The following is a 14,038-nucleotide window of genomic DNA, read 5'->3' as shown; positions in this document are numbered from 1 at the left end:
GAATGAACACGTAAAAACATTATTGCTGTGGAAGGGAAAAGGGTCTTATGTTGGATATGTGGGAGTATTATATGTTGTATATATGAATTACTGTGATCTAAAACTTTTGTGAAGATGAGCTTATTAGGAAAAAAAAAAGAAAAAGAAAGGACGTAGACACTGAGGAAAAGATGGAAGAAGGAAGAAGTTGCCTTGCCAATTTGCATACAGGGCAACACTTATTGCAGTGATGGAAGGCAAAACATCAAAACAAAGCTTTTGAATTTTTAAATTTTTTGATACCCCAATTTATTTTTACCTTAATTTTTCTAAATTAATGTGTATTCTATATCTAACCTTTAAACTCATCACTATATTCCATTTTACTATTAATGGAACCTGGCAATATATTGGGCTTCATTTTTGAAGAAGTTTTGGATCACAGAGAGGTTCAACAATGGCAGGGGAGGAATACTGGTGTGGGATGTTACTGACAGGGGACACACAGTTGGCAGGGAGTTCTCCAGGGCATATATCCAGGGTACATAAAAATGTTTGGATATTTTCATAGTGGTTACAATTAAAAACAACTGAGGGAGTGCTGAGTTCCTAGCCAGGGGAGCTCTATCCCAGTTCCTAAAGGAATGGCAACAATTCCCCAAGTGCAATGGCAAACACCAATAAAGAAGGAAGGTCCAACAATGAGCCCTAGATACTAATGACTATGCTTGTAAGCCTGTGCACCTGAAATAAGAACAAGGCCTAGAGCTGCAGGATGCCTAAGAGTTACCTCCTGAGAGCCTCCGTGTTGCTCAAGTGTGGCCAGTCTCAAAGCCAAACTCAGCATGTAAATGTGTTGCCTTCCCCCCAGCATAGGACATGACTCCCGGGATGAGCCTCCCTGGCGCCGAGGGATTACTACCAAGTGCCAGCTGATGATGTAACTAGAAAATGACCTTGAATAAAAGGGTCAATTCGGACCAGCAGAATATCTCAGTCTACATATAATACCAGAAGTTGAAAATGCTTTTTCACCTGAAAAAAAGGGGGAAATGGAAAGGACAAATGAGTTTATATGGTTATGAGTCTCCAAAAAGAGCTGGGAGGTTATCAGAGGGGTCGCCCTTATGCACACCTCAGCAGAGTCCCAGAGACAGATAAAGTAGATACAACCCCAGGTATTGGTTCTTCTGAGGGCTACAGAGACCCACAGGTTCTGTGGTCATGGCAGATGGAGTTCAGTGCCATGTCAGTTGGCCCTACTTTGGAGTTTGTGTTTCTGCATGATGCTGCTGGACTCAGATGTGATCTTTGTCCACAAGCCTCTCATGTTACTTTTACCGGAACTCTAGTTGGTGCTGGGGTTTAGTGTATACCCAGGGGACCTGAATCTCTGGACTGACCATGTGATAGCCAGGCCCTGAGCCTCAACAGACTTGGCAACTCCTACACTCTGGTTTACTGGACTTACCCCACTCAGCTATCATGGAGGTGAAGAAGGTCAACCACCACACCAGGGAGCCAAGAGTGCCTACAACTGAAAGCAGGAGAATTGCATCCAGCATCCATGTGGAATGTAAGCCCCCTCTTGATATAAATGTGGAATGGACATAACCATTCTAAGGTCCACAGGATGGAGGAACAGAGAATGGATTAGAGTGGACTTATTGATATTCTATTCATGAACTATTGTGATTAGTAATTGAAGAAAATGTGGCATTGGTGTGGAGAAAGTGGCCATGGTGGCTGCTAGGGGTTGGGATTGGGAGGAAGAGATGTGATGTGGGGGCATTTTCACGACTTGGAGTTGTCCTGGGTGGTGCTGCGGGGACAGTTACTGGACACTGTATGTCCTCCCATGGCCCACTGGGTGGACTGTGGGAGAGTGTGGGCTATGGTGTGGACCACTGACCATGAGGTGCAGCGGTCCTCAGAGATGTATTAACCAAGTGCAATGAATGTCTCATGATGATGGAGGAGGTTGTTGTTATGGGGGGACAAGTGGGGTGAGGGGAGTGGGGGTATATGGGAACCTCATATTTTCTGAATGTAACATTAAAAAAATAAATTGGGACAAAGAAAAAGAAAAAAGGAAGTAGAATAATCAAAATAATTTTGAAAAAGAATAAATCTGGAGGATATTACCCAATTTTAAGACTTATTATAAATCTACAGTAATCAAAACAGTGTGTAGCTGACAAAGCAATAAACACATAGATCAATGAAGCAGAACTGAAAATCCAGAAACAGTATTAAATAAATACATCCAATTAATATGTACATGGGAAGCAGGCACTCAACCACTGAGCTACACGCACTCCCCTGTCCAACTGATTTTTGAACAAGATACAAATGCAAGTTAATGGAGAAAGGATGGTCTTTATAACAAATGATGTTGGAACAATTAGATATTTCGATACAAAAAATAAACCCTGGCGTAAACTTCACATCTTTCACAAAAATTAACTCAAAATGGATCTTAGATCTAAATGAATACGTAAAACAAGAAAAATTTTAAGATAATGCATAGAAAAAATCTCCATTACCTGTGCTCAGGCAGAGTTTGTAGACATGACATCACAAGCATGACCCATAAAAGAAAAAAATTATAAAACAGACATCAAAACAGAAATTTCAAGATAAGAAAGTTAAGACACAACAAAAATGAATAAACAAACTACAGATTGTGAATAAGTATTTGCAAATCATATATCCATCAAAGGGCTTATGTCTAGAATACATAAAGAACACCCAAAGCTCAACAGTCAGAAAACAAACAACCCAATTAAAAAACAGGCAAAAGATTTAGACACTTGACCAAAGAGTGGAAAATAAGTACATTAAAAGATGGTAACATCACTAGCTATTTAGAAATACAAAATCATACCACACTAAGATACCACATACCTTAGAATGCCTTAAAAGGAAACACACAAACACGAGCTGACAATACCAAGTGCTGACAAGGATGTGAAATGCCTGGCACTCTCATACATTGCTGTTGAGATGGCAAAATGGTATAGCCACTCTGGAGGAGTCTGGTAGCTCCTTAGAAAGTTAAAAACACACTTACCAAATGACCTCACAATCCCACTCCTAGGCATATGCCCTAGACAAATGAAAACTTATATCCATTCAAAACTGTATACATGAATGCTTATAGCAGTTCTATTCATAATAAGCAAAAATTGGAAACAGCCCAAATGTCCTTCAGTGGGTGACTGAATAAACAAACTGTGATACATCCATATAAAGGCACGCTATTCAACAATGAAAAAGCACAAACTACTGATACACACAAAAACAAGGATCAACCTGGATCACAATCTCCAAGGCATTATGTTGAGTGAAAGAAGCCAATCTCAAAATTATGTACCATGAGTCCATTTATTACACATTCTAGAAAAGGCACAACTACAGTGAGGGAGCACATACTGGTGGTTGCCAGAAGTTAGGGGTGGGAGAAGAATGTGATGACAAAGGAGCAGCACAAGGGAGTTATTCTGGAATGACAGAACCATAATTGTGGCAATGGTTACACCACTTCACACGTGTTAAAACTCATTGAACTGCATGTGCGCACACAGACACAAAGTCAGCTTTCTTTATTTTAATAATTTTTTATTTTAATGTTGTTGGCTTGCAGTAATGAGATTCGATTTTTCCTGATTTCCCTCAAGACACAGGCTCAATGCTAGCTGCTTCTTGATTCCCCCTTTCCATGGTCCTTTGCTCCTACCGCTCTTAGGCTTAGGGAGCTTCCTTCCCCCACCAGCCCATGACCTCAGAAAATTCAAACTGGTTCCAAACTAGATTATAAGTAGGTGAATGAACACATATTATGAGCACATCCTAGCCATACACCAAATGTTTACTAGCCATACACCAAATGTTTACCTTTTTTTTGTTTTGTTTTTTTATTCATTTTTAAAAAAATATTATATTCAAAAAGTATGAGATCCCCATTCACCCCCACCGCCCCCACCCCACCACTCCCCCCACAGTAACACTCTCCCCCATCATCATGACACATCCATTGCATCTGGTGGGTACATCTCTGGGCATCGCTGCACCCCATGGCCAGTGGTCCACATAGCCCACACTCTCCCACGTTCCATCCAGTGGGCCATGGGAGGACATACAACATCCGGCAATTGTCCCTGCAGCACCACCCAGGACAACTCCAAGTCCCGATAACGCCTCCATATCTCATCTCTTCCTCCCATTCCCCACACCCAGCAGCCACCATGGCCGCTTTTTCCACACCAATGCCACATTTTCTCGATTATTAACCACAATAGTTCCTGAATAGAATATCATTAAGTCCAAATGTTTACCTTTATATGGCTAGTGCTGAAATGACAAATAACTAGGATATTAGTGCTTCACTGTCAACCATATTCAATCACTCACCTAACATAGGTAAGATGAAATCTAATAGGTAGCTGGAAGTCCAGCTGAATTGTAGCACATTGATGGTACCTGCCAATGGCATCCTGGATTTTTATGTCAATCTGTAAATTAAAGAATGGTGGCATTGAGGCAGTTTTCATTTTTCTTTTAAGTTTTACTTTTTAAAGTATATGATCTACTTACTTTAGGACCATAAAATGTTCCATCTCCTGGATTCATCTTCCAGGGTTTTCCAAATTCCATCAAACTATTCTGCAGGTGCTATTTTTTTAAAAAAGAAGTGGGCATTTAAAACTTGTCCTTCATCATACATTTTATATTTGTCATATAGGTCACAAAAGTTATTATAAATCTTAATTACGTTCTACATTAGTTCAACATAGATTTAATGAGCATCTTTTATAGTCAGCCAACTTCACTGAGCTGAGACTACATAAAGATGACTAAGATGGTACTTGTTCTCAGAAAAATATACATTTAATTGGAAAAGATAATTTACTGGGGAGCTGATATAGCTCAAGTGGTTGAGCACCTGCTTCCCATGTACAAGGTCCTGGGTTCAATCTCTGGTACCTCCTAAAAAAAAAGATAATTTACTGAATCATTCCAGTGAATTCCAGGTAAGCATTTAGGAGCGGAAGCTTCTGCCCTTCTTGCAGCATAGCCGTGCTGCCCTACACACTTTCCAGCTCCTGCTCCTGGAAGAGTTCATCATGCCCCTCTTCTGCCCATCGCCCCTCTTCCACTCTGCGTGGGGGGCTTTCCCTCCACCTCTCCTGGTGTCAGGGAATGGGGAGGGGAAGCCCCTTGGAAGGCACAGGGACGTGGTCTCCAGCCTAACGGCCACAGGCTTTCAACTCCGCTTGCGGTGGAGACGCGTGCCCTGACGAGGACGGTGTGCACACAGGCACCACGAGAGGGCACGCCCGAGACCCGGCCAGGCGTCATCCTGGCGCCACGCCAGAAGGGCCTCCTGGTGTCTCGGGCCGACGTGGAGTGATCCAGAGAGCAGACTCCTGGGATCTCGGGGAGAGCGGCTGGGGCCTGGGCGCGGCGGCAGCGGGGGCAGAGGCTTCCTTCCTGAGGTCGGGAAGGCCCTGCACTGGCCTGGCCAGCAGAACCGCAGGAGGCAGCCCCTGCAGCAGCTCCCCAGGCCTGGGGGCCACAACTCCCACCCGTTTACTCTCCCGGGAAGGAGGAGAGGCACTGCTCTGTTTCCCTGCCACAGCAGGTACTAAGAGATGGAAAGAATTCTGAGGGCTCCCAGGATACTAAAAAGCCAAAGAAAGGCAACCTTTTGGGGAAGAGCGTAAAACAGAGGTCCCTGCCTCTCACTGGACCCCTGAGGACACAGGAGAAGGACTGCTGGGTGACTGGTCATAACTCCCTCCACATGATTATAAAAACCAACAGAGGGAAGCGGCTGTGGCTCAGTCAGCTGGGCTCCCGTCTACCACAGGGGAGGCCCTGGGCTCCTTGTGAAGGCAGGCTCGCCCACACGTGGAGACCCTGCGTGGCGCAGCGCCGCCCAGCCGGCAGGCACTGCAGACAGCCAACTCCGCAAGGTGCCACAACAAAAAGGGAGCCAAGCAAAAACACAGAAGAGCGCACAGCGAATGGACACAGACAGCAGAGAGCATGCAGAAAGCCAAAAGGGCAGAGGGGATAAAAAATAAAAATTAAAAAAACCACACAGGAGACACGCCACATCCTTTTCGTGTTTAAAGAAGGGAGAAAAAGCCGGTTCTTCAAAGCTGACACACAGCCTCCCGGGCTCGGGGTCCTCGGAGGGTGGCACGATGCCGCTCAGAAGCTGCGGGTCAAGCCCAAGTGTGTGTCCAGCTCTGCAACATGCCATGAGTTGTGCTGAGGCGACTCCGTAGGGAGGAGCCTAAAACCAACCCCACGAACCAAGAGACACTCCAAATCAGAGGACTTCTTTACAATTTTGTGAAATTGGTGATTACTGGCCAGCACTGAAAATGAAAACCTGATATATATTTTAAAGCGTGAAAGAAACGTAAGGCGTTATCATTCCTGGCATTGTTAGGAGGAAATAACCACATTCCACAATCTGCATGTCTCTCCCATAACTTCCAATTTTAAAAAGTTCTATTTCAAAGTATTGCATCCTTCCTCATGAAAGGTAAATGCAGTCACTTGGGTGCTATCCATATTTGCAAAAGTAAAGGGCAAGTGCTTTGTTTCTCCTCACCTTTTCAGCTTGATCCCACATCTCAATCTCTCCTAGGAAGTTTTCAGGCCTTGTCGACAGATTTAATTGAAAGGAGAAGCCAAATGTTGAATAAACATCTTGTAAAAACTGTAAACACCCCTTTATTTCTTCTTCAATCTGAAATCAGAGCAAACGAACTATTTTTAATTGAACAGTGAACTAAGTCCATTTACGGCATTTTTAAAAATTTATTTCATTTTTCAATTATCTTTTTTAAAGTAAATAGATCAGGGAAGCAGACTTGGCCCAGTGGTTAGGGCATCCACCTACCACATGGGAGGTCCAGGGTTCAAACCCCGGGCCTCCTTGACCCGTGTGGAGCTGGCCCATGCGCACTGCTGATGCACGCAAGGAGCGCCCTGCCACGCAGGGATGTTCCCCGCATAGGGGAGCCCCACGCGCAAGGAGTGCACTCTGTTGGGAGAGCTACCCAGCGTGAAAGAAAGCAAAGCCTGCCCAGGAATGGCACCGCCGCACACACGGAGAACTGACACAACAAGATGACGCAACAAAAAGAAACAGATTCCCGGTACTGCAGGTAAGGATAGAAGCAGTCACAGAAGATCACACAGCGAATGGACACAGAGAGCAGACAACTGGGGAGGTGGGGGAAGGGGAGAGAAATAAATAAATAATAAATCTTTAAAAAATAAAATAAAATAAATAGATCACACAAAACGTTATATTAAAAAACGTAAAAGGTTCCCATCACCGCACTCCCCACCCCTCCACCCCCATCATTTTTAACTGTTTTTTTTTTGAAGATACATAGACCACAAAAAAATGTTACATTAAAAAACATAAGGTTCCCATATACCCCTCACCCCCACCACCACTTCAACAACCTCTTTCATCATCGTGGCACATTCTTTGCATTTGGTGAATATATTCTGGAGCACTACTACACAGCATGGATCATAGTTTACTTTGTAGTTTACACTCTCCCCCAGTCCATTCAGTGAGTTATGGCAGGATATAAAACGTCCTGCATCTGTCCCTGCAATATCATTTTTTAAACTAAAAAACTTCTCCACCTAATAGAAATAAAGCCTGTTATTAACACAGCACTGTTGGCGACTCTGCTGGGCCACGGTCCATTCCTTGGTCGAATGTCCATGAACTGCCTTCCATGTTCAGCCTCCCGGAGGCTCCAGTCTAGGAAGGGACAGGGAGGCAGCGAGCTGACACCCCGCGCCAGGCGCCCCCGGGAAGGAGCACACCAGCTGCAGCCAGGAGGGTCAGCCGGACTCTTCGTGGAGGGAGGGAAGGAGCCACCCAAGTGGAGAATGTCAGGGGTGAAGGCCCCGCAGGCGGACAGCATCCTGGGGCAGGCCCCAAGCAGCCACACGGGACGGCGCAGCCTGACAGGGAAGAGGGGAAGGAGCGCAGGGCACAGGGCAGGGGGAAAGGCCTCGGGCAGGCAGCAGCGGGGCACCTGCTTCTAAGCAGGGGACGACTACGAGCCAATTTGTTCTTTCACTGCATGGGGAATGGGCATGGGGTGGGGGAGTCCTAGAAGAGAACACCCACTAGGAAGCGGGGGACTCACTCGGGAGCCAGCTGGCAGTGCTTGAACCAGAGGGCGCAGCTGGGATGCCAGGCCTGGATGGGCTCACAGCACAGCGACCCCTTCGTTACCAGATTCCAGCTGCCCACGCGGATGCGGAGCTTGATGCTGAGAATGCAGCATTCAGGCAGGACTGACACATTTGGGAAGAGGGACCAAGGGGCCTGTGGTAAACGGGACTCGGGGGTGAACGGAAAGGACGTCTGGGCCCCTGGCCTGGGCGCAGAGAGGATGCGGAGCCCTGCCCTTGGAGAGAGCTCGGGTGCAAGCATTGAGGAGCTCGATTTCGAATAGGCCAAATGGGAGCGTGCGTGCCGAGCGTATCGTCCACCAGCCTGCAGGACGGAGGCCGGAGCTCAAGAGGGAGCTGAGATCAACAAGATTAGGGGAGGAGGCCGGGAGGGGCCGAGGCGCGCAGAGCACGTTAAGGGCAAACGCGAAGGAGCCAGCAAAGTTGCACAACGCTCAGGAGGGCGGCACGGCCAGGACCTGCTCTGCCACCGCAGAGGGCGGGACTGCCCCGAGTTGCTCGTCTTTTTTGATGCTATTGAAAAACAGTTACATTTACTTTCAATTTCCAATGGTTCATTGCTAGTTTATAAGATAAAACTAATTTTGGGGAATGGTTCTATGAACTTTCTAAACTCAATTATTAGTTCTAATAGCTTATTTGTAGATTCCATCAATTTCAAAGATGATCACATCATCCTCAAGGGGTTTAATTCTTTCTTCCCAATCTGGAGGCTGTTTTTTCCTTTTCTTGCCTTATTGCACCGAGAGCACCTCGGACAGGACTGAAGTGCTGGGGTCCTGGACCTAGTTCTTGAGCCTGCTGTGATGCCAGCACTCAGACTTTCACTACCAAGACATGGGAGCAGAGGGTTCCCGCATATGCTCTGCTTTTAGGTTGAGCGAGTTCTCTTCTCTGCCCAGCTTCTGAGAATTTTTATGAGACGTGGGCGCTGGATTTTGCCAAATGCTTTTTCTGCACCTATTGAGATCACCGTATGCTTTTTCTTTTTAGTTTGTTCATACAGTGAATTTCATAGACTGATTTTCTAATGTTAAAATAAACTTCCACCTCTGGAACAGAGCCTACTTAGACAAGACATATTATTCTTTCTTACATATTATTGGGTTTGAATTGCTAAAAAGTTTTGCTTAGAAGTTTTTATTATGTTCATGAGGAATACTAGTCTGTAGCTTTCTTTTCTTATAATGTCTTTGTCTTGCTTTGGTATCTAGCCTCAGGGAATAAGTTGGTAAGGATTTTCTGGAAGAGATTATCTAGAATTCTTCCATGGACATTTGGTAGAATTCACCAGTGAAGCCATCTGGACCTGGAGTTTTCTTTGTGGGACAACTTTAAACCACCAATTCAATTTATTTAATAGACATAGGGCTAGGCAGATGATCTATTTTTCTCTCTTTCTGTTTTTGGAGGCACTGAGGAATGAGCCAGGACGTTCCCATTCACACAGGGGACGTGGGAAGCAGGGACTCAACTGCTGAGCTACAGCCACTCCCCTATTTTTGCTTGACTGAAGTTTGGCAGTTTGTGCTATATAAGGAATCTGTCAATCTCATCTAAGTTGTCAAATTTATTGGCATACAGTTGTTCATAATATTGCCTTATTATCCTTTTAAGGTCTCTAGAATCTGTAGTGATATCACCTCTCTTTCCTAATAATTTTGTGTCTTCTTTTCCTTGATCAGGCTGATAATGGTTTATCAATTTGATTAAACTTCTCAAAGAACCAGCTTTTCATTTTTATTGATACTCTCTGTTGTTTTTCTGTTTTGTATTTCCTTAACTTCTACTCTAGTCATTACTATTTTTCTTCCTTCTGCTTGTGCTGGATGTAATTTGCTCTTCTTTTTGTCATCTCTTAAATGAGATCTGAGATCATTAATCTGAAATTTTTCTTCTTTTCTAATGTAAACATTTAGTGCTATAACTATCCCTCTAAGTACCATTTTAGAGGTGTCCCAATAAATGTTTTTCTTTTTCATTCAATTTATAATACTTTCTAATTTCCCTTCTAATTTCCTTTTTGATCCATGGATATTTGAGAAGTCTGTTATTTACTTTCCAAATACTTGGGAATTTTCTAGATAGCATTCTGTTATTGATATCTACTTTAATTCCACTGCAGTCAGAGAATATATTTTGTATAATTGAACCCCTTTTAAGTTTATTGAGATTTTAATGGCTCAGAATATGGTCTATTTTAATAAATGTTTTCTGTGTACTTTCAAAGCATGTGTACTCTGCTTCTGTTGGTTGGAGTGTTCCATAAATGCCAAGTAGGTCAACTTATATGATAGGGTTTGACAGTGGACCCTTGCCTTTTAATTTGAACATGAAAACCTGAAAAAAATAAAGTTCTAGGTATTACTGAAGAACAAAAGCATAAAAAATTCTACTGACTCCCTTAAAATACTCTATTTAATGGAAATTAAATTAATAAAGTAAGTGGAGGAAGTTTAAGGGGAAAAAAAAAAGAGTAAAAATCTCATGTCAAGAGATTATTGCTATTTGGACCCAAATTACAGAATCCCAGGATGTTACAGCTGAATAAGAACCCAGGACTGAGCAAACATCTTATCTGAAAGCCCGAGTGGCACGCACTGGACCGTTCACCTGCTCCGCCATGCAGAAGATGTGCGCGTCGTCCTGCTGGAAGCGCCTAACTCGGGTCAAGCCGCTTAAAGTCCCTGGTAGTTCATTTCTATGAAGAACTCCAAAATCAGCCAACCTCACAGGCATTTCCCTCCACGATCGTGGACGATGGGCAAACATTAGACTAGAAGAGATGACACACACAGAGCTTCCCTGTAGCACAGTCATCAAGCATCGAGGACACACCACGAGGCCCGTCGGGCTCTCAGGCTGCAGGTGCACACGCCTCTCCTCTCCCTTCTGAGCCTGGCACCCAGCCTCGCGGCAGCACTCTGAGAAAGAAGCCTGCCTGTTTCACCCCCAGAACGCTGTTCCTCTCTCCTCCGCCAGGTGAACCTCCACGACCATCTACAATCATCTGAAAGGCAGCCTCTTCAGGAAATCCTCTCCTCGGGCGCCGGGAGCGCTGGCGGCGCTGTGGCCTTCCGTCCCTGCGCCCACTCTCAGCCACCTCTGCGCTTCCAGCACCGAGCACAGGAGGCGTCCACTATGGACCACCTGCTGAACAAAGGGCCTCTCCTCAGAAAGCACTCCTGGCCCCACAGCCCACGGAGGTCCTGCCTCCTTATTCTGAGGCATACAAACACAAAAATAATTCTCTGCTTTCACTCGGTCTTATAACTGTAGCTGAAATTCCAGGCTACAGCTTTAAATGGTGCCTGACGGTACCTACAGGAGAGTGAGTTGGGCAGTTGTTGACGTAAGTGTTCTGGAGAATGCAGAGTACCAGGTTAGCCTCCACCTGGTTTAAAAGAGGCGAGAGAATATTCCCACATCAGCTTTCTATAATTAAAGTTAAAGACATATTTTATATCCTGCCTCCATAAAGTTGAATTTCTTTTAGTCTTTACCAAAAAGGGCAAAGAGCTTTCCTCAATGTTCAGAGGTATGCTTAAATAATCATCTTCAAAGTTCAGTTCAGTTGGAACTATGTATACTTATAACACAAAACTCCATTTTGGGGGATATTTTTTTTTTGGTGGAAAATTGTCCTTGCTCATTTCCAATTGTAAAATCCACTTATCTTACAAGATTTACATGCATGCCAATTTTTTTATAATTACCATTTTTCAGAGAATCAAAGACAACATAGATGTACAATTATTTTATATATCATGAGAAAAAAACCCATTAATTAAATTATGGTGGAATGCTAAGATGTTGCCGATTAGAAGATCCAAACTTCAGACATTTTAAAAAGTGGGGAAGAAAATGTATCTTAGAATCAAATGAAATCAGGTAATTGATTATGACATCACTGACTTTGCTATAATGAACATAAACAATACATTAAAAATTAAACATTTTCCAAATATATCTATTTGAAGCATAATACTATAATAATTTATAAAATAGATACATAAAATTATCCTCTAAGAAGCACAGAAAACTAAATGGTTTCCAGATAACACTCCATACTTGCCAAAGATCAAACATGTTTTAAAAAGTAAATTTATTCTCCAGAATGAAATAATTTGGTGAAGAAGATCAGTAACCATCACTCTTCAGATTAAAAGACTCAGAACTTCAAAAAGCAAAATAACAACACATTAAAAGCTAATTATGATGGCATGTGCTATACAATCTTACTTAAAGATCCACTTTGCTTTTAAGACTCACCAGTGCCCTGGGCAATTCATGGGTTTTAGGGCAAAGGAATCCTTTTCCACATCGAAGGTAAACATATTCTCACTGTAATGCAACCAGTGGCCTGAGGCTTCCCAGAGTCTTCTATTGTACACGTTGGGAGAGAGCACTTCGGTGAAGTTATTTTTATGATATTCTTCCTTTAAGAAAAAATTAAAAACATTTAAAGCTAAAATCTGCTCTCACAAAGGACAAAGAGAAAAGAAGAGGACATAAAAGTTGTAATACATTAGATTTTAGAACTGACAAACCCTTAGCTAGACTGACAAAGGAAAAAGAGAAGTTACAAAAACATAAAATCAGAAATGAAAGCGGAGCCATTACCATTTACCCTGCAAAAATAGAGATCTTAAGAGGATACTATGAATAACTATTTGCCAAAAAAACTAGAAATATAGACAAGATGGTCAAATTTCTAGAAACACATGAACCACCTATACTGACCCTAGAAAAAAGAGACCTCAACATACCAATCACAAGTAAAGAGATTGAAGCAGTCATCAAAACCCTCCCAAAGATAAAAAGTCCAGGACCACATGGCTTCACAGGTGAATTTTACTAATCATTCAAAGACAAGCTCACACCCATCTTGTTCAAGCTCTTTCAAAAACTTGAACAGGAAAGAATGCTACCAAATTCATTCTATGAAGCCAACATCACCCTAATACCAAAACCAGATAAAGATACTACAAAAAAAGAAAATTACAGACCAATATCTCTAATGAATATTTATGCAAAAATCCTCAACAAAATTCTTGGAAACAGAATCCAAAAGCACATTAAAAGAATTACATGTCACAATCAAGTGAGTTTTATCCCAGGTATGCATGGTGGTTCAACACAAGAAAATCAATTAATGTAATAAACCACATTGATAAATTGAAGAAGAAAAATCACATGATCCTCTAATTGATGCAGAAAAGGCACTTAACAAAATACAGCACCCTTTTTTTGAAAAAAACACTCCAAAAGATAGGAATAGAAGGACACAGACTTACATTCTGTGTTAATGGATTGGAAGACTAAATATAATTAAGACATCAGTTCTACCCAAACTGATTTACAGACTCAACACAATCCCAATCAAAATCCCAAAAGCCTTTTTGGCAAAATGGAAAAACCAATTATCAAACTAGAAGGGTACAGGGCCCCAAATAGACAAAAAGATCTTTAAAAAGAAGAACGAAGTTGGTGGACTCTCACTTGTAGATTTTAAAGCATATTACTTAGCTACAGACAGTGGTAAAAACAGCATGGTACTGGCATAAAGACACACATAGACCAATGGAATCGAACTGAGAACTCAGAAACAGACCCTCGCATCTACAGCCGAGCGATTCCTGACAAGGCTGTCAAGGCCGCCCAGGCGGCCGGAGCAGTCTGGTCGACAAATGGGGGGGGGGGGAATGGACAGTCACATCCTAAAGGAAGAAAGAACCCCTACCTCACACCTTACACAAAAATTAACTCAAAGCGGATCAAAGACCTAAACATAAAAGCTACAACCATAATA

General features: G+C 43.0%; 1 protein-coding gene across 7 annotated transcripts in view; it reads right to left on the bottom strand.

Moving 5' to 3' along the window:
• Positions 1-14,038, bottom strand: part of TARS3 (threonyl-tRNA synthetase 3) — an 85,761-nt gene that overhangs the window by 19,242 nt on the left and 52,481 nt on the right. For 4 of the 7 annotated variants that reach the window (XR_009185286.2, XR_011648514.1, XM_012519424.4 and 1 more), the window contains 5 exons: positions 12,499-12,665; positions 10,840-11,002; positions 6,608-6,745; positions 4,576-4,653; positions 4,393-4,493 (listed from right to left, as the gene is read on the bottom strand). Coding sequence is in view for 4 of the 7 variants with exons in the window: in XM_012519424.4 (XP_012374878.2) it covers positions 4,393-4,493; positions 4,576-4,653; positions 6,608-6,745; positions 10,840-11,002; positions 12,499-12,665 (647 nt within the window). In the remaining 3 variants the exon portion in view is untranslated. Of the gene's footprint in view, positions 1-4,392; positions 4,494-4,575; positions 4,654-6,607; positions 6,746-10,839; positions 11,003-11,551; positions 11,621-12,498; positions 12,666-14,038 lie in introns of all 7 variants that reach the window. The other 3 variants (XR_011648513.1, XM_071214407.1, XM_071214408.1) reach the window with 1 other exon arrangement.

This window comes from Dasypus novemcinctus, chromosome 3, assembly GCF_030445035.2.
Source record: "Dasypus novemcinctus isolate mDasNov1 chromosome 3, mDasNov1.1.hap2, whole genome shotgun sequence".
In the NCBI taxonomy this organism is placed as follows: domain Eukaryota; kingdom Metazoa; phylum Chordata; class Mammalia; order Cingulata; family Dasypodidae; genus Dasypus; species Dasypus novemcinctus.
The sequence above is the reverse complement of the archived record's forward strand: the minus strand, read 5'-3'. Positions and strand labels throughout refer to the sequence as shown.